Source organism: Lontra canadensis, unplaced genomic scaffold (genome assembly GCF_010015895.1).
Source record: "Lontra canadensis isolate GAN:19392208 unplaced genomic scaffold, GSC_riverotter_1.0 scaffold1, whole genome shotgun sequence".
Lineage (NCBI taxonomy): Eukaryota > Metazoa > Chordata > Mammalia > Carnivora > Mustelidae > Lontra > Lontra canadensis.
Genome location: NW_022630995.1, coordinates 29,221,699 through 29,243,484, shown reverse-complemented (window position 1 = coordinate 29,243,484; position 21,786 = coordinate 29,221,699). Strand labels below are relative to the sequence as shown.

The 21,786-nt window shown below is 34.1% G+C and overlaps 1 protein-coding gene across 2 annotated transcripts in view; it reads right to left on the bottom strand.

Annotated features, from left to right (window-relative positions):
• Positions 1–15,583: 15,583 nt before the first annotated feature.
• The window catches only part of GABRA2 (gamma-aminobutyric acid type A receptor subunit alpha2), a 120,613-nt gene continuing 114,410 nt past the window's right edge, over positions 15,584–21,786 (bottom strand). Inside the window, exons 10-11 of one of the 2 annotated variants that reach the window (XM_032852458.1) lie at positions 21,054–21,233; positions 15,584–16,388 (exon numbers count right to left, since the gene is read on the bottom strand). In XM_032852458.1, the coding sequence (XP_032708349.1) occupies positions 16,092–16,388; positions 21,054–21,233 (477 nt within the window). In that variant the 3' untranslated portion in view covers positions 15,584–16,091. The remainder of the gene's footprint in view (positions 16,389–21,053; positions 21,234–21,786) is intronic. The other variant, XM_032852449.1, reaches the window with a different exon arrangement.

Below are 21,786 nucleotides of genomic sequence, written 5' to 3'. Positions count from 1 at the left end.
CCGCCCAGGAGCTCCTAAATAAATAAAATCATTTAAAAAATATATATATTTTTCCTTTTGGAGAGTTCTTGAATGTATTTTTTTGCTGTTTGGTGATAATTTGTTGTGTTTTGTATGAGTTTATTGTTATTTCTATCTTATAAAGATTATTTTTGTAAATTTAAGTATGAGAAGAAGGGTGCTTGTGAAAATAGTATAGCCTCACTGTGGTTAATATAGTAAAGTGATAGACAGTGACTTCCTATATTTTGGAAGTTTGAAAGCTCTATCTTATATAACCCAAGTTCTGGATGATTTATGTATGACCAGTCAAATGCAATTCTGTGAGATTTGGAGACTGACGCAAGATGAAGACGTGCTTCTCTCTCAGCTGTTTCTGTGGGTAAGCAGAATTAATAACGTTGGTTGATTTTATGGTGGCAGCAATATCAGACATTCCAGTCACTAACTGGATAGATGTTAGGAGACAGGACACAGTGAGAATGTAGCTGGTAAAACCTGTATGTAGCACAAGGTGGTTCTGGATCAAGAACTATCATACCAGCTTCCCTATTAGCTCTGGTGTTAAGGATCTTGAATCAGTGATTTCTTAATCATAGAATAGATAACAGCCTTGTTGGCCTGGTCCTCCCCAGTATAGATATTGAAATTTTTTTCTGAAAATTCATCCTCTATTCTGTTTTATTAGCTTTCTTAACAATTCAATAGGCAATTTGAAACGCTGTAATAAGTCAGCTCCTGCTTAAAATTCCTAGGAAGACTGTTTTCTACAACTGAGATATGGTTCATGTATGCCATAGGTTTATTCCCCCCCAAAATATTTATTTATAAAGTATACACCTTTAATAAACTATGTATACACCCTATAAACTATGACCACAGATCATGTAAGCATACCCTTCATGTTCCTATAGATTTTTTTTCTAAAATTATATGCAATATTTTGGATTCCTTCAAACCTAAAATCAAAACCAATTCATTTAGATTTCATGGCTTTGAGTAATTGTCTCCTCCAGGCACTGACTTTTTAAGTAGTTTCATATTTCAGTGTTTATGGAGTTGTAGTTTTTCCATGAGCAGTTAATTACAAATGAAGTGTTTTTGTTTTTGTTTTTTAATAGTATATACTAACACGATGGCCCCAGCTGCATCTTGATGTATAAAATTTAAAGATGTTTTCTAGGCACTTATCTCTTTATTAAGATGAGTCTGTTTTGTTATTCAATTGAATAATAGATGGCACAACTATCACAGACAATTATGCAAGATTGAATGTTTCGGCATCATTAAGATGAAGTCACTTTCCTTTGAGCTTTCAAGTAAAATCTGGCTGAAGTCATTTGCCAGAGTTTCTTTTTAGAAACTTATTCAGTCAAAAAATCTGTTCACATTTATTGAGCATTTAGTATACACAAAGAACTGAAGTCTGCAAGAGAGCATAGAAAAACAATAAACAGAACATCATTTTCAAATGGTGACATTCACTTACCACCATGCTGTTTCATATGAATGAAACTATACACAGAAAATGAAGCAAACAACACTCTAATGGCTAGGATCTGAGGGTAACCAATTGAGTCAGTTTCCTAGAGTGCCTTCCCTAGTGCTCTGCGACAGATTACAAAGTTTCAGCCTGGAGGTTCCCCATGGGCTAATGTAATTTTTGTGAAATACTATTAAATAGGTAAGGTATTTGTGTATTTATATTAATTCCTTTCAGGACAAGAAAATTAGAGAATCACTGTGTAACTTAATGGCAAAACCATGGAATTTGGAATTCAATATATTAAAAATGCAGTTTTCTTGTTTTGTTTTGTTTTGTTTTGTATTTCGAGACAAGGCATTTGGCCTTAGCTCAAAAGAAACTATCCAGAATGTAGCACAGGGAGTTAAAGACATGGAAAACTAAAAAGAGAGATTAAGGAATATGAAGGATACAACAATAAGATTTAACATATATCTAATGAACATTCCAGAAAGGGATGGGAAAGAGAAGAAAAGAGAAAGAATGATGTTTAAGGATACAATGACTGAAAATTTTCCAGAACTGGGAAAAGAACCCACAGATTTGAAGAATCTCCCTGAATTTCAGTCACACACTTTGACATAAGATGGGCACAATCCCTAATCATTAAGATTATTATAGATTAATGAAGAAAACAAATATTGGTAAGTGTGGGCAACATAGGAGCCCACTGATGAGCATGGGGCCATGCAACCATTCACAAGTTTTCCACAAATGTGACTTGCGTTTCATGAGTAGTCCAGATCAGTGGGAGGGGTGTGGAAACAGTACTAGCTCCATAGAAAAACAGAACTCCTTCCCTCCAATGCAATGTCTATTTGTGAAGTACCTGAAAATCACAAACAATAAATGATCTAGACCCTAATTTTGCCCAATGTAAATTTAAGAAGTGTTATAAAAGCTTGTCTATGTCTTGTTAAAATAATAAATTATAAATTATTATCCAGTGTGTCAGATCTCCTTTTGTTAAAATATTAGCTAGAACTCCATCAGATTTAAAGTACTGACTGGGCAGAAGGAAACAAAAGCAAAGATGAACTTTTGGGACTTCATCAAGATCAAAAGCTTCTGCACAGCAAAGGAAACAGTCAACAAAACAAAGAGGCAACCCACGGAATGGGAGAAGATATTTGCAAATGATAGTACAGATAAAGGTTGATATCCAGGATCTATAAAGAAATCCTCAAACTCAACACACACAAAACAGACAATCATATTAAAAAAATGGGCAGAAGATATGAACAGACACTTCTCCAATGAAGACATGCAAATGGCTATCAGACACATGAAAAAGCGTTCATCATCACTAGCCATCAGGGAGATTCAAATTAAAACCACATTGAGATACCACCTTACACCAGTTAGAATGGCCAAAATTAGCAAGACAGGAAACAGCATGTGTTGGAAGGGATGTGGAGAAAGGGGAACCCTCTTACACTGTTGGTGGGAATGCAGGTTGGTGCAGCCACTTTGGAAAACAGCGTGGAGATTCCTCAAGAAATTAAAAATAGCGCTTCCCTATGACCCTGCAATTGCACTACTGGGTATTTACCCCAAAGATACAGATGTAGTGAAAAGAAGGGCCATCTGTACCCCAATGTTTATAGCAGCAATGGCCACGGTTGCCAAACTGTGGAAAGAACCAAGATGCCCTTCAACGGATGAGTGGATAAGGAAGATGTGGTCCATATACACTATGGAGTATTATGCCTCCATCAGAAAGGATGAATACCCAACTTTTGTAGCAACATGGACGGGACTGGAAAAGATTATGCTGAGTGAAATAAGTCAAGCAGAGTCAATTATCATATGGTTTCACTTATTTGTGGAGCATAACAAATAGCATGGAGGACAAGGGGAGATGGAGAGGAGAAGGGAGTTGAGGGAAATTAGAAGGGGAGGTGAACCAGGAGAGACTATGGACTCTGAAAAACAATCTGAGGGTTTTGAAGAGGCAGGGGGTGGGAGGTTGGGGGAGCCAAGTGGTGGGTGTTAGAGAGGGCACGGATTGCATGGAGCACTGGGTGTGGTGCAAAAACAATGAATACTGTTTAGCTGAAAAGAAATAAAAAATTTAATAAATAAATAAATAAAGTACTGACTGGGCTTCAGTATTAGAAAAATTATAATGATGTATGCTTTAACAAGTCATTAATAGTGACACCCTGTATAAACAAAACCTCATTCTTCTGAGCAGAAAGTGAAATGATAAAAATCATTCCTTCAGAAATTAGTACTGTACTACTGTGAAATATGCTAATCAAATAACTTACATCTATATTAAATGTTAGATGTGACCACTATTCCTGTATCAAAATTTCTCAAATGGTATAAAAAGTACCCCAAGTAATTATGCTTGAATAAAGAAGCAACAATATATCATGTGCACATTTAACTGTAAAATTTAATATCAGGTAAATGGACAGTTCAGGTTTTTGAAAACAGGGAAGACCAGGTTTTCAAATCTTGATTGCCACTTCCCTTTACTCAAATTCCAGCAGTAATTATTTTGTTACTGTCTTCTGCTACTGTCTCACTAATATAAAATTGCATTCCCTTCTCAAAATGTCGTTTCGTCTACTTTATGTAATGTTAGTGTTACCCAGCATGAATTATGAGCATAATGGGTAATGAAGACAAGGAAGGTTTTCCAGCTCCTTCTTGGTCATCAGCAGAGGCTGTATTTCCTTCGCTTATAACACATGTTCAAATTCCACTCTGCTCATCTCTTAACCTTGTTTTGGCACTGTTCCTGAGGTTGAAATACGTTGAAAAATTACAAACAACATATTCCTGAGGTTGGAATATGTTGTTTGTAATTTTTCTGTAGTATTCTTTACTAGAATAATTTCTGTGTGACATTAAGCTTTAGACTCTATCTAGTCCTGGAAACAGAAGGCAAAACTTCTAATTCCATAGAAAGCACTTTGATACCTCAGTTACTCCCTTTCTGAATTCTCTCTAGAACAAAGATAACATAAAAATTTTGTCTTCTTATATATATAATCTAAATAAAATAATCTAATTAAAAAACTAAATTCATAGTAGCAGAGTAGAATGGGGGTTAATTAGAGGCTGGGATTTGGTGGGAAAAGGGGGATAAAAAATAGAGTGGTGGTTGCCAAGAGCTAAGAGAAGGGGGTCATGGGAAATAATTGTTTAATGGGTACAGAGTTTCAGTTTTGTAAGACGGAAAGAGTTCTGGAGATAGATGGTGGCAATGGTTGCATAAGAATATGAATAAACTTACTATCACTAAACTGTAGACTTAAAATGGTTAGGGTAATACATATAATATCATATATATTTACCACAGTAAAAAAGTTGGAACAAAAAAGAACAGCTATGGAATATTTCCCTCCCATGTTGTGTGATGAAAACTTAATTCTTTTTCACTTTTCCAACAACAAGAAAATTTTCTATCAGAATATAATTTCTAAAAAATTTCTTTGGTGATGAAAAACATTTGTCCTCTAGGAGGACGCCACATCTGCATCATGACCCACTTACCTGAATCACCAATCCCCTCCATACTTCTTGAGGGACAATGCTGTGAGGAGTGGTTGTCAGTGTCATAAAGTAGAGGTCTTCTCAGCCCAATGTAAACTTACATACCAATGTAACTTTGACAATGGAGATGTCAATGACAAAATCTATGAGATACGTGTGTTCTCTACTCTCCTACATGTTCATTAGTTGTATTTTTATGTTATATACATGATGCAGGCATATGCATCTTAACAGCTCAGTTATAAATCCTAGCATCCTTAAGTAGTTTGATTTGTATTGATTGGAAAATACAATGGTATATAGAAGCATTGAGAGCAATAGTGTTTTTATTGTCCTCTTTTTTTAAAACATATTTTAAAATTCTGTTTTCATTTTTGGAGTTTTCCAAAGTATATATTTTAAAAATCTCAATTCAGTGTAATAGCCAGTGTTTGAGGTGTATGCTGGACCTTTGCCCCTCTTCAGTGGGCACTGCCTCTCTCCCTGCAGAGGGGTGGGCCCAACAGCTGTGCTTATCTTTTTAACTTATTTATTTATTTATTTATTTAGATTTTATTTATTTGACCCAGAGACACTGGGGAGAGAGAGCAGGTACACACAAGCAAAGGGAGCAGCAGGATGAGGGAGAAGCAGTCTCCCTGCTGAATAGGGAGCTTAGACAGGTGGGGCTGGATTCCAGGACCCTAGGATCATGCCCTGAGGTATAGGCAGCAGACGCTTAACCCGCTGAGCCACCCAGGCACGCTTCATTTTGACTTTAGATGATACACCTGACTGAACCAAAATGCTCTGATTAGACTATTTTACTCAAAAATTTGAATTGAGCTACTCAGGTACTGAGGTTTCGCTCTAACACATCAGTGAAGTCTGTAAGCCTCTCCTACCTTCCCTGATTCCAGGGCCTTTAATGCTTACTCTGAGATGTCACATATCCTTTTGCTGAGTTCCTTTTGTGCTACAATAGGTGGAAGTTGCTCATGCTCTTAGTGAAAGGAGTCATGGAGAAGATGCTGACTTTTAGTAAGGAGACACAACTTCCAGTAAAATACTCTACCATGACTTCACCACTACCTCAAGTTACCTAGAGGAGTTAAAAAGTGCAATATAATTACTGGATAGGATACCAGAACATCAAAAAGAGGAATGTCATGATCAATATGAAGTAAAGTTTAAAACAAGGAAAAGAACTAGCGAATTATAAATATTTTCTGCTCAGGTACAGACTCCGTTGTCTGGAACCAAGTGGAGTGTGAGTTAAGTCTTGGGGTGGTGATTCCCTGTGCACACCCATTGTGAGGTGTCCCTGTAAGCTGACTGAAGGGACAGGCCTGATGACTTTCAAAGACTGATAAATTCTTCCATTTTTACATTTATCTGACATTTCATGTGCATTTTAGTTTGGAAATAAGGATAACTTTAAAACAATAAGTGTACCCTGGGGCAAATAATACATGATATGTTAATAAAAATAATTTATAAAAAAATAAGTAAAAAAAAACAGTAAGTGTAAAAGCAAATCAAAACTGTTATTTTCCAGTTATTAGTTTCGATGTTTTTATTATTCTACATGTTAAGACATAATTTAGAAATTCTCTACTTTTATTATTTTTGTTAATTCATGGAGGAAATATATAAGATTTTAAACCATTCATGGAATAACGTGTTCCATAAGAGAGAATTTTCCAGGTAAGTGGACACCAATTAATTAAGCTTCTACACTAGAGAAAGGTTAAATTTTTAGAAAATATTCATTTCCTTAATTTCTTAAACCAAGAACACTGGATATAAATCAACACCTTCTCAAGGGGCAATTGAGGGATTTAGTGCTATTTTTACTGCTTGCTTCTTTGGTTCCACTTTTCTAGTTTTCTGTCTGAATCGGAAAAACTTCAAGAGTTAGTATTGACCACAGACTGGAGACTATAAACCTTTTTCCATGTGGCAGTGTAACAATCTTCAGGGACTACTATTATTCGAGTCTCATTGCTTTCTCAGCAGTTTCCCTGGATTTACATTTTAAAGGTGGGACACAACTTTCAACTTCACAGAAAGCCCTTTGGAAGCTCAGTTGTTTCTTTTCTGAATTCTTCAGAGCAGAGGTGACACAAATGCTTCCATTTATAGCATGTTTTTATCTACACGAATCTGATGGAGGCTGGACTATAAATTGATACTGGGGAAACTGGCTGAATGCCATTGAAGAATGTAGCATTTTGCAGGCTATAATTTTACTGAGATGTGACCTTGGGGCTGTAAATACTCACCTCAATATTTAAATTGAGGGTGTATGTTTCCTTAGGAAAATAGTAGCAAAACCATGTTAGTCTAAATACTTTTTTCAAATATTTAATTAAAAAACACAGGGTGAAAATAACATATGATATATATTGATACACACACACACACACTCATATTGTTCATAATTAACTACAGGGTACATATTATAGGATACAAATTAAGAGTAAGAGTAATTCTAGTTCATTATTAAATTTTAAAAATGAATACTTTGGGGGAACCTGGGTGGCTCATTGGGTTAAGCCTCTGCCTTCGGCTCAGATCATGATCTCAGGGTCCTGGGATCGAGCCCCACATGGAGCTCTCTGCTCAAGGGGGAGCCTGCTTCCCTTCTCTCTGCCTATCTCTCTGCCTACTTGTGATTTCTGTCAAATAAATAAAATATTAAAAAAATGAATACTTTGCTATATAAGGTTTGAAATCATCACTTAAATTCACTATATTATATGAAAAATTAACTTGTAGCATTCATTTCATTTTATTGTTTCTTTTTTTCTAATAGAGACTAAATTAAAAGCTATAGACAAGCAGAGTAAGGTCAATATTTTTTTCTGAAAACTCTTCAGGTGAGGGACTCCTGGGAGGTGGTTCAGGACTAACTCTTGATTTAGGCTCAGGTCATGATCTCAGGGTTGTAAGATCAAGCCCCTGGTCTGTCTCTCTGTTGCGTTGAAAACCTGCTTAAGATTCTTTCTTTCTCTCTCTCTCTCTCTCTCTCTCATCCTCTGCCCTCTCCACCTCTCCTCTCTAAAATGAAAACAAAAACAAAAACAAAACTCCTCAGGTGACTTTAAAATGTGGGTAGAGTTGAGAAATATTGCATGGGAAATTACCATGTTTATGAAAAGTGTTTTGCTATTATATCTTTTTGACATTTAAAAGTATTTCATTTCAGTGATATTTGCAATAATAATCAAGAGCAGGTCATTTAAATAATATTGTATTCAATTAAGAGAATAAGAAAGCTGCAAGATTCCCCATTTACAAACAGAATGATAAACTTGAGTCTATCTAACAAAAAAAAATCTTATTTATTTTATGCTTTCAGGTAAATGTGAACTTTTTATGATAGAAAGTAGCCAGTTTTCCAGGTGAACTTGCTTTCCATATCACCACTTTCTTAACGTGTTAAAGGAATCAAGGTTAGCACTTCATGAAGCCCCCCCCCCTAAAATTTCAGGGTAGCTTTATAATTTCCTTGTCACCTTGTAACTTTTTGTTTTAAAAATAAATTTAAGAAATTAACATTTAAAATCACTATTACAAAATATCACTGTTATAGCCCAATGTAAAAAAGTCACAATAAATTCAATTCTTGTAAGCAAACATGTATGAATCACCAGAGTACAAAAAACACAATTTGCAGATCAAATATATTTAAATTAATTTTAATAAATACAAAAACATAATGTTTGCATTAATTTGTGTGTGATTGATTAGTATTTTTTTTAAACAGCAAGCATAATGACACATTCAATAAAGGCCAAATTATCTTACATACGTGAAAAATAGTGACTTTTCCCAATTACAACAAGGTCACAAATTACAAATATTATTAGCTCTCGAATGATATTCTCAAATGAGAAAACCTACCAAAAAAGTATGTTGTCACCTAGAAAATTTCAAATTTCACCTTATGTGAATATTCCAAGTTTAGTGTTGGAGCTGTATCATGCATTGTCTATGCATGTAATTTTATTATTAATATGTAGCAAGGGGAAAACATTTCATTCCTTTCTGTTTTTGTTTTTTTTTTTCAAATTTAGCAACAAATATGAAGGTTTCATAAGTTTTCATGCATGTCAACTCTAAAGGGAATATTTCATGGAAGGTCACATTCCTCATTTTAGAGCACAACAAAACATGAATTTGTATCTGCTCAGAAGAATCTTAAAGAAAACTGGATACCAACAAACTTGAAATCAATTACAGAGCAGGCACCTAAGATCAATAAAAAACTGAGGACTTATCCGTGGATGGTAAAGTTTAATTCATAAAAACTGTGGCTCAAAGTTCAGTTTCATTTAAGCCATTCTAATCATACATTAAACTGCTTCACACATTATGCAGAATTCAAAACACAACCAAGTACTTCAAATACTATGCTGAATATTTTAAAAATAAATATGGGAATGAATCTATCAGCCATTATTTCTAAAGTAATTCTGTATCTAAATCCTTTGTTTTGCTTTCTTAATATCATTTGTTCTCACAAATGAACTTTGTGGGAAGTAGTCATATTTATACAATAATCTAGGCTGGAATTTGACAGCATGTTATGGTAAAGTAAGTCTTCTAAAACGAAGCATGAAAAACTGTAATTCTCACACCAACCGAGCTATTTCAACACTAACAATCCCAACTCTAGAATGTATTTGGGGTCTGTTTAGACTTGTTTCTATAAATAGTAACTTGCAACAAACAGATGAAGTCAATACATAATTCTTTAAGTCCAATGAGTTTAAATGTCATGAAACCAACCATGTGGCAAATAAAACAAAACCTCTCCAACACCTAACAAAACTGGCAAAAAGAAAAGAGAAAAAGAAAGAAAGAAAGAAAGAAAGAAAGAAAGAAAGAAAAAACAAAATAGTGTGCTTAATTTTAAGCATTTTTATACATTATCATTACATATGGTTCAAAAAAGAAAAATGTAACATACTCCTAGAAACTAAATTGTAACCAATGTTTGTGAATAAATAGTTTCACAAAAATGGGTTCTTGGTTGCTTTATAGTTCAGTGTTCCCTTGGTTTTGTCATATAGTAAAGCAGATGGTGGACTTTTCAATGGATTGATGCCCCCCAAAAGGTATGAATATAAATCTGAATTAAAGCAAAGAAAAATACAGCTTTTTTTTTTTTTTTACTTTTTCTAAAATACGTGTTAGACCAGCATGTCTGTGTGCTATATAGAAATTCTAAACTTCCAGAACTTCAAGAATCACACAGTGATTTCCGGTTGTTGTGAGGACTGAATGAGGTATTCTATGTGAAGGGCTTAGAATACTGACTATGATGGGATGAGCTCTCCGCAAGCCATTTCAATTCAAAAAGGTATGAAACTGACCAGTAATGAATATAGATAACTAGGCATTTGACTACAATCAACCACATATTTAATTTAATGAAATCTTTCGCAAACCTCCATTTACAAACTTGGAATTCAAAGATTTTTCTATCCTGTCTTACAAGCGAAATTGTGAAATCAATTTGAACCAAGTAGAAATACATCAGAAAGATGTTTACAACTTTATAGGAAGGATATCTCCAACCATATATATGGCTCAAGACTAAATTCCAACTAATAAGTCTGTTATGGATCTATTGAAAAAAAACTATTCTATTAACTAAGTTAATGGCTAGTTAATAAGATATAATTCGAGATTGGACCCATTAATAAAATAAATTGTTTAGATTTCATAAAATCATCTGAATTTCTCAAAATGTTCTTTCATACCTGGAAATACACACACACACACACACACACACATACACACACACACACGCATTTCTAATCAAAGGTAAGAACTTATTAAGGATTCTTTGGGAACTATAAATTGAAACATCTATTGGTTGTTCTTCCCTACTGGTCATATTAACTGATATTACATATTAACTACAGCATAGAGAAAGTGATTTAAAGTGGTGTTATAATTATAATATGAGAAATTGTTTTTCATGTATACAGACAAATAGAATATTTCAACTAAAGAAAGTTGAAAACAGTGGTATAAATATGTCTAATATTTATATGTCTGAGTGATTAAGAATTTCCAAGAACATGATACAAAATCCTTATAATAGATTTTGAATATTTTTTGATTACTTTTCCCACATGCCTTCACATGAATTTCATCTATTTTAGTATTTTAATCATGATGCTTATCGTGATGGAATCATAACTGTTAAACATTTGTGTATATATTTATGCATATTTAATTTCTCCCTTTTCTTGGGAGTTAAAAAGGGAAAATCCTTTACTAGGTTTAATTAGCAACATCCTCATTTTTTCTAGTGGGTTTTTCTTTTTGATATTCCTTTTCCTGTTTTTGAGGTCCTAAATTTGTTTTTGAATATGATGAAAATATGAGTGATTATACTAATGGAAAATATTAGTATCTTTTATACAAATGCTTGTTACAAAAGATTATGGATGTTAAAATTTCATTAAATACTGGATTTCATCTTTTAAAGCATGAATTCAATGAAGAAAAACGATTATACTTTGTCTTGTCCACACTATTATGAGTAATTTTGATACAGTGTCTCTGTATTCCAAGCATGGATATTAAAAATAACCACAGCCCTTCTCAGTTTAAATGGTATGCTTCTCTACACTCTGAATTAATAAGAGGGCAACCCACAGTGCCCATGAAACCTCAATTAAAAGGAAAATGAATTCACTACAAGGTAGCGATGGGTCAGCTTGATTCCCTTGAAATTCTGAAATTTTTTATACAAATCTTGTCATTTGTAACAACTGGATGGAACTAAAGAGTATTATGCTAAGCAAAATGAGTCAATCAGAGAAAGACAATTATCATATGATTTCACTCATATGTAGAATTTAAGAAACAAAACAGAGGGGCATAAGGGAAGAGAGGGAAATATAAAACAAGAGGAAATCAGAGAGGGAGACAAACCATAGGAGATTCTCAATCATAGGAAACAAACAGTGTTGCTGGAGGGGAGGGGAGTTGGGGGGGCAATGGAGTAACTGGGTGATGGACATTAAGGAGGGCATGAGATGAATGAGCACTGGGTATTATATGCAACTGACAAATCACCGAACTCTACCTCTGAAACTAATAATACACTATTAATTAATTGAATTCAAATTTTTTCAAAATAGTAAATAAATGCACTACAGGGTAGCAATGGGTCAACTTGATTCCCTTGAAATTCTGAATCTTTTTATATGAAAAAAAATCTGCAAATTGCTTCAAAAATATGCAAATGCATGTAAGAATGTCAGAAAACTAACAACAGGGACAACCTATACAGTTTGGTGTTTGGTAAATTTATTATTAACAAATCTATTAATATGATCTCAGATTTCAAGTTAAATAATAAATTGTTCCCTGTTTCACAGTTATTGTCTGAGACATCAAGAATGGAGCATTTGAAAACAGTCTTAATAAATGTTGAAGAACCATGACTTTGAAGAAGGTGACTTGACTTACTTCCCTTGCCCTCCCATTGAAATGATGACAGGTCGTGCCAAAGTATGGTAGTGACAGAATCCACAGAGTTTTGGTGCTCCTCTAGTATCTATGATACCATGGTAGAATTCAGTTCCCTTAGCCAGGAATATAGAAAGAACCAATCGTAATTAAATACTGATTACATCATATATATACATATGTATATATATGTACAGATATATGTATATGTATACACACATATATCTATCAAAGAAAAATACGAATGAAATAATGGAATCTGTGTTCTTTTTAAATAAATTATGAAATATTTAAGAAAAAAAATTGGAAACTTCACTCAAGGGGATCACTTATCCAAACCTGAGATAAATTCGAGAGAGATCCCTGAAGATTGCTAAACAGTAACACTGGCATTTCAAAAATCACTGACGTTTAAAATCATTACTAAATAGTTATATTTATTCCATTTTTGTATTAAAAAATAGCAACATGAATAGGAAGAAAAAAACAAGACAGCTACTATCTTAAGCACACTCATGATCTTATAGTTCGTTAGAACAACTCTCAGTGCTATATTAATTCATGTGTTCCATTTAGCCTTTGCTCTTAAGTTTTTAGAAGAAGGTGCACTTTATCTTTCAACTAAATTCTGTGGGTGTGATATGAGTGTTATTAACACCATCCCCATGGTATGGCACATAGTGGGAGGTATAAAAATATTTGTTGAATAAATATTAGATGAATCAGAGTAGCAGCTATACAATAACGAGACTATATCTCTGTATATGCACATGTTCTTATCTACATTTTGTACATACTGTGATCCTTTACGTCAATGTACAACTGCCTAAAAGAGCATCATATTATGGGCCAAAGAGACCTCTGTTAGTATATTAAAAATGTATTTCCTGAAAAATTGGTCTCATTTTAATAAATTCATGTCACTTCTATTTTGCATCTTTAAAATGGTTTATGGAAAGAAGAATGATTATAAACACTCGCGTTCTATAATTTTAAATCATTTTAAATGAAGCATCCATACACTATCCTGCAAGACCAAAAGCTCCCTTTGATTTATCTAAACTTCAAAAGATTAAGAAGTGCATAAAAAAATACAGCAAAGTGGAGAAATAATAGAAAATCCTGATCTATGTTCTCAGAAAATCTGAACTGTCAGGATGTTATTAAGCTCAAATAAGATTTTGGCCATTAAAACTAAAAACAAGGGTGACAATAAGAATAACTTTTCTGGCCCATCTACCATAAATGTCAAAACAAAACAAAACAAAAAAACCCAAACAAACAAAAAACTGGTGCCATCAATGTAGGTGCAGCCCTTTGTCAAAGGTAAAGATGAGTCTTTTCTGTTGTCACACAGAAACTGCTATTTACAACTATTTTTTACATATGTACATATTTATAAATTTATAACTTATGGTCAGACATGAAGGGGGAAATGCAGAACTTAACAACAACATTTTTAAAGTGCCTAATAATGTATACCATAAAAAGCATTTTTATTGCTTGGCCTCAAACACGATGCACTCTCTTTGACTCTCGCACAATTTAAAACTCTACCAAAGATCCAGGTTATATTTAAATGTGTAGGAAATAGGATCTCGTATGTTAAAACTATTTAGATGACAAAGAAGCTATAATTGGAAGGGAATTAAAGAAATACATTTATTAGCTCATGTAAAAATTTTATTTTATTAAGGATTACGGATTACCTTTTGTGAGGGAATTTTTAACGTCAAAGCTGTCTCCACGGCAAATTCTGTTAATAAGATGCATTTGTGACCTTGGTATTAATACAGTCATGCAAAGCACATAATAGAATCACACTAAAACAAAGAAAATGAAAAAAAACTTAAACGAGGCAAAGGAATAACAAGTTTTGCTGTGATTTTGCTTATTTCCATAAGATACTCCTTTTATTTGATTTTATGAACATACTTACTTATGCACTATACTGAAATACTGTACAAAACTGCAAGAAATGCCACTATTTGACTACTTATGTTTCTACAAAAACACCATCATAAAGGTGTATCTATTAGTAAAAGTCAACTAATAACTGCTAATGTAGATGTGAGTCAAAAAGTTTTCAGGTTTTCCAAAAATGTTAAATCTAGGCATGAGACACAATTGTTAACTTCTATTAACACATTTCAGGGGCACAGAGAGTATATTTTAAAATATTAAAAGAAAAATGAATTTTATCCATTAATAATTAGTAATTATATAAAATTGAAAACTGTGGTCTCTAATTTAGTTATTTGTGTGTGTTCTAATTTAATCAGTGTGTGTGTGCGCGCACACGTGCGCACGCGTGCACACGCACATGCTCATTTACGTGTGTGCGTGTGAACTAATCCACGATCTGTTGGTGATGCTTTAAAGTTTCTGTTTAAAAATGTTCAACTCTTACCAAAACCTCTTCTGGTATACAAAGCTGTTGTAAATTTGAGTCACTGAAATTTAAAGTTGCAATTTACAAAAGCTGATTTACATTAATTCTGATCTGAAAGCGCTGCTTCAAGACAGAAAAATGTGCCAATTAACTGCCCTTTCCTTTGTAATTAGTGGCTTCTGAGTCCTGGTGACGAGAAGCCTTAAGGCAGAATTTGCAGTAAACAGGAAAGAAGAGAATCGTGTAAGTGCTCATCTAAATTCTGGGACACCTATGAATTCTCATTGGCGGGAGTTTTTGGCACAATTTTCTAATCGACATGAATGTTGCTTTACTGCAGCCAAGTGGGATGCTTTTTCCAGTTGCCAGCACCAAGAAAATTTAGCTGATCAATTTCAATACAACACATACCTGGAAAGAGTAAGACACATTTGTCTTTTTTTTTTTTTAATTTAAGGTAGTTTCCAATGATTAAAATAATCTGTAGGATTTCAATTATTACTCTCAAGTAAACTCTGAGGATAAAATGTAATGACTTTGACATTCTGATATTACTAAAGTCTAGGCATAATTAACATCCTGTCAGGAGTGACTCATAATTATTTGAGCTTGTCATGCGGTAATAGGTTGCTATAGATGCTATACAGAGTAATTAAAAGCTGATTTCAGATCTCTAGTTTTTTCTTCTGATGTGTGCTAAGCTTCCAATTACACTAGCAGGGTTTCTGAGCACTCATGAAGGGAACAGATGTGGCAGATACGAGGTTCTGTGATTTAGAAGAATTCATCTTGGAACCACAGTGTTATCTTACGTTATAGTTAGGCTACAGTAGAAAATAGTCCTAATATTTAAGATCTAAATCAAAAGAGTTCATCAAGTATGGTATAGGAGCCTCATTTTCATCACTAGTAGGGAATAAACCAGGCCATGAGAAAGCCACTTTAAACGAGTTCCAAGGGTAAATCTTTAAAAAAAGGCAATGGCTCTTTGGGTATGGGGTGCTTTCTGCCTGCAATTCCACAAGTTAGCAAATGCGTGTCTCCGTTAGAGGTCTACTGGTAAGCCATATAGCTATATACATACTGTACATATTGGTTCACAAATTAGCAGTTATTAGTCAGATTGTACATAGCAAAACAAAGTTCTATGTTGCTATACATCCCAAAGATAACCTGTGTCCAGATTCAAGGACTGACCCCTAATACAGGTTCTCTGTTTAAATACGTAGCCCAGTAAACTAAATTAAATGTACCAAACAAAACTGGGAAAACTATTCTAGACATTCTGTCAATTTTGCTAACGCTGTTGAAGGTTTTCTTGGCTTCCGCTGGCTTGTTCTCCGGCTTCTTATTGGGTTCTGGCGTGGTTGCACTCTTGGAGATGGTGGAGAGAACTGGGTCTTTTGAAAGATTCGGGGCATAATTGGCAACAGCCACCGCATAAGCATTGTTCTGTATCATGACAGAGGCTTTTTCTTTTTTCTATTGAAAAATACAAGAATTAACACAATGTGGGTTGAGCCTGCCATTTAACATTTTCCAAACTCCAGTTCAAATTCTGAAGAAAAGTATTTTGATAAACATCATCATCCATTAGAAAGATGAAATTTAGGAAAATAAATAAAAGGCGTCCTGAAACCATGAGGAAAGCTCAGAGTAAAATCAGTGATACCATCTTCCCGGAGAACCATATTTTGTTGTTGTTTACATGGAAAACAAACAATCAAAACCACACATTTGATAAATGATATGACATTTTGACTCTTGTAAGTTATTCAGATATTTGTTAAATGGATGAGAGAATGAATAAATGAAATGTAGAAATATTTTAACCAGAGGAACGATCATCTACAATGACCACATTTTCTGAATAAAGAAATTTAACTTCTTTAACTAGATAACAGGGTTTCTCATTTTCATGTCGAACGTTTTACTAATATGATGAGAAGCTAACCATATACAGTTGGCAGTGAAATAAATACTAAAAATCTGGGACAAAGATAAAATACAAACTTTGTTTTTTGCCTAGCTCATCCACAACCTGCTTCCCTTCATAATCCCCATCTACTTGAATATGACTCACAGTTATCTCCTGCCTGGACCAAACAACATGCTTTGCACTCTCCCAGCTTTCACTTGACCTTGTCCAATCATAGACACACTCTAGCCACAGGGCTTTTTTTTTTTTCTTTAAGACATCAATGGGATCATGTCACTCCTCAGCTTAAATCTCTTGAATACTATCTCAAGGAACTTAGAATAAAATCAGTAGTTCTTACCATGGCTTCTTTACTTCATTAATTATACACTAGTCTCATGAAATAACTTCAGTTTTCAAGAACACTTTCTTGTTTGATGCCTATGGCCATGCTGCTTCCTAGACTGGAAGGCTCTCCCTCCATCATGCTTTTCATGTGTTACGTTAGTCACCATTGAGGGTGTCATTTGTGAAAAACTTCACTACTGGATAGGAGGTAAGTTCTATGCCAATTCCTATGTTACAAATTCCAAAGTAGAGGCTAAAGAGGTTTCCTGACATAACCAGGTCTCCTGTCTATTAAGTGGCTGAATGATCACACAAACTCAAGTGCGTGTGACTTCTAAAGTTCTACTTTAAGCATCTTACTGTGTGACTTTCTCTTTGAGGAAGCTATTTGAAACCTGGGAGTATGCTTTTTCCTAAACTTTTCCAATTGAAGTTTGTATCACCAGGTCAATCTTCTAAAAAGACTCTTTAAACCATCAAGTATGTAACATATAGTGTTTATGTTATCATTATATCAATTCTACCTAAATATCCTTTAAAATAATATGAAACTGCCCTTAGAATTCGGACTTTGGGGATGTTCCTTCACCTCTCCCTGCTTCACCTTCTAGTTTGAAAAAAAAAAACGGGATAATTATACCAAGGCCATAATGAACTGTTATGAGAATTAAATGAATAAACGAATATTCAAACCACATACAAAAGCACAGCCTCTTAGTGGAGAGTAGTAACAGTTATAACTCTATTACAAGCTAAACAAGATTATTGGCTTATAAAATGTATAGACAATATACATAAACATTGCAAGCAGGACCTCAAAAAAGGTGTCTTGGAAGAGGGACATTTAAGTTAGGTCAAGATTTATGGTGCAAGGCTTAGACATTTTGACAAAGAAACATAAATGCAAACGTCCTTTGTTGCAAGAGGAGCCTATGGTTAGAAACTCTGTACTGACACTTACCAACCCCCTTCCTGCCCAATGCAAATAACCTTCAATCTTATATAAACCCACAGTTGGTGCTAAAATTATTTAGCAAACTCTGAAGCAGACACACTAACAAATCAGAACAGGTCCTCTAACTAATCGGGATGAATATCTGCTGTAAATACCCAGAGGGCTGTACCAGGATGTACCGGCAAATATCACCCCTGCATGTTTGTATGCTGGGGTGTGTGTGTGTGTATGTGTGTGTGTTTAACCCCAATACTGAAGATACTATAATAAGCAGTGTTAAAAATAATTTTAATGTATGTGTGTAACTTTTATTGACTTAACTACAGAGAACAAAATTTCATCATATTTCTTTTTCATCGCTCAAAGTATGGCTTCAATCTCTGAATGTAAGTATAAAGTTGAGAGACAAGCTCAGTACCTGACAAGATGATGGTTTGACTTCACAATGCTCTCTTGGAACTTGGAAACTTGATTATTTTCAGAACCAACAGCAAGCAAAAGTGCAACAGTCATGAGTACTATCTTTAGTCAAAACCCAGTGGTGGACACCTATAATTTCTAACCAGTGAATTAAATGAAGCCCAGGACACCCTCACGGTCCTAAACCTACGTAATTCCTAGCCACAGTCCAGTAAAGTCTTTCTGGCTCAAATCTTACAAAGTCTTGTTTTAAAGGATAAAATAACTCCCTTCAGTCCATTTGAAAGTAATTGTCAGAAATTTGCAGTAAAACAAATTGTTCTTATCTATTTAAGATTGTTAATATCATGTATATAGAGAAAAAATGCTGTTGAATTCATAGATGACTTACAGTTCTTAGATCTGCTAAACCAGAGTACACAGATTAAGTCCACATAATATATTCTATTACTGTTCTTTCTAAGACAGAGATCTGCTGGTGATAGTATTAAAACATATTTGTACTCTAGGCCATTACTAGAAGATACTACCTCACCCTATTCATTATTAACTTCTATTAAAAAGAACCAAACTGATATATTATGTTATAAATCCTCTTCGAGTGTCATACAAGCCTCTGATCAAGGCAGACCGTCAGCAGGTTGAGTCCTGGGGACAATGATTTTGCCCCTTTGAGACTAATTTTACTTTATTCAATATGACCCTTGGCCTACACTCAGACCGTCAGAGCCTTGAAGAGAAATAATGCAATGAAGACTATCATTGTGTTAACTGTTCAAACCAGTACTAACTGCCACAGGGTAATTTTTTTAAGGTTCATGTCCGTATATAAAGTTTTTTTTTTTTTTTCTTTCGAGAATTAGGCAGGTTCCAATAGTTCACACTACCTAATTTCTCATAGTCTAATTTGGTCAATCTGTATTTCTGCTTTAAGTCTCTTAGGTAGGCCACTTCATATAAGAATAAGGCCATGTATGCCTGAAAATATAAGTAAAGAAATCAATGTTAAATGTGAAGAATGAAACCAAACAGAAGGAGAATGGGGGAAATGAAGGCAAGTGGACACTGCAAATTTCTATTAATTTTAAGTAACTGCTAAGGCTTTTGTAACCAATACATGGATGATTGACATAATATCTCTCACCAGAATTCTTACCTGTTATATTTCACTAGGCTTCTCTATCATATATTCCATGGGTAATTAAAACATAAAATATTCAGAAATGAACTGGGGTTACTTTTACTCCCAACCTAATTCTGTATACCTCCCTATATCCCCTAACTTGTGAATGATACCACAGTTGAGCCAGGAAATGATAACCAACACACACTGATCCCCTAGACAGATCCATTTTATACCGACTCAGACTCAGCTCAAAATCGTTTCTTATTGCAGTAAGTACGCCTTCCATGTGTTTTTCATAGCACACTAGTGTTTGTCTCAATAATGGAGCGTATACTTTTCTCATTTATTTTTTTCTTCTATTTAATCGTGAGCTCCTTGAAAGCATAGACAGTGCAATGCAGAGCTCCTAGCATAGTTCCTAGCACAGAAAAGGCTTAAAAAATGTTTACAGGGAATGACATGCACAAGAATGATTAGTGTGATCAAAAATACATATTTAGAAAATATATAATATATAAAATATAAAGTATTTTATAGTGTAGGCATTTATTAAATTCATAAAAACTAGATTCCCATAGTATGTCCTACAATTCTGCTATGTAATTATCTTGAAAGTCCTCAATTTTACTATTCCACATGTCTGTGGAAGTTGTTTTACTATAATTGAGACTCATATAACTGGAAAGGGGGAAAATATGGCTAAACACAAAATCGGTAACATATATTTTTAAACATTACTGGGGGAAAAGAGTAAAATATGCCACTATAGAATATGTTGATGATGTTACTGAAGTGGAATGAAAATGAAATATAGTGCATACTACTTAAAATTTCTATTTTTTAAACAATGTTTTGTAGGGTTCAGAATATTCTGAGTTTGATATTTGTTAGAATGTCTGAATATGTATTTATGATTTCAAGTGTGGAAAATTCCTGATTATAGAAATCAAAATGTCTTGATTTTTGCCCCATGGGGCAAACTAATCTCAGCTTCCTTAGAGTATTAGATAAAATAATGTGTTAATAACTTGAGCAAAAGTTCTATCTAAAATATAGCCATCTATTAGCAAAGTGACCTGGGATACAAATAAAAATAATAATCATATGGTTTCAGAATTGGAAAGAATAGCAGAGATTGTTCTTAGGATCAGGAAATGGAGCTCTCATAAATGTAATACTAAATAAGACAGACTCTGGAAAAAACCCAAGGTAGCCAAAAGTGGCAACTCTATGCTCTTACTATATACACCATGTTGCTTTTTTAGTCTATTGTGGCTACTATCCAGCCCATTAACTGTAAAGCAGCAACATGCTCCTTGGTCCGATAATGCTGCTATTAACTGTCTGCTAACCATCCTGACTGAGAAAAGTGATACTTACAGAAGATTGTTTGAAGGTTATACAGTCCATCCACTTCTCTAAGTACTCTAAAGTCTTTCCTTGGATTAAATTGGGCCATGAGAAAGCTATATACTTGGACCATATTAGTTTAGCTCCTTGAAGAATTGCCTTCACTGAGTTGTATGTTAATGTAATGCCTTCAGCTTTTATTGAAGGGGACTACAAGAAACATCAATATGAAATTCATTACTGCCTTTATTGGGAAAATGCTGACATTACTTTCAATAGTACCCAACTTTCCCTAATATAAAACCATATGATATCGGTTTATGTAATTCAGTGTAGGAAAATAGTTTCCATAAGAAAATTTATACTTCCATTTTTTGATTAAAATAAAAGAAAAGATAGTAACTCCCCACCACCCCATGGTTTACTCTAGTAGCCAAGAAGTTCAGAATTTAAAGTTCTACTTCTCTAGCTATGGATTATGCTTAATGTCCTGGCCCAAATGGTGTACATACTTACATTCTATTTTCCTTCATCCTGATATCCTACTTCTACTTATATTTTATTTTATAATAATTTAAGCACATGCATTCTTTTGGTAAACTGCCTGAAATGCTTTTGGAACAAGGCTGGATGTTAAAAAAATGCAAACAAATGAATAAAACACTTGAAATGTGATGTCTCCTATGAATTGCATGGTGTGAATCACAAAACAATGGCACATTTCATGTTAGTTTGGATATTATGTTGCTAAGTCTGTGTTTTA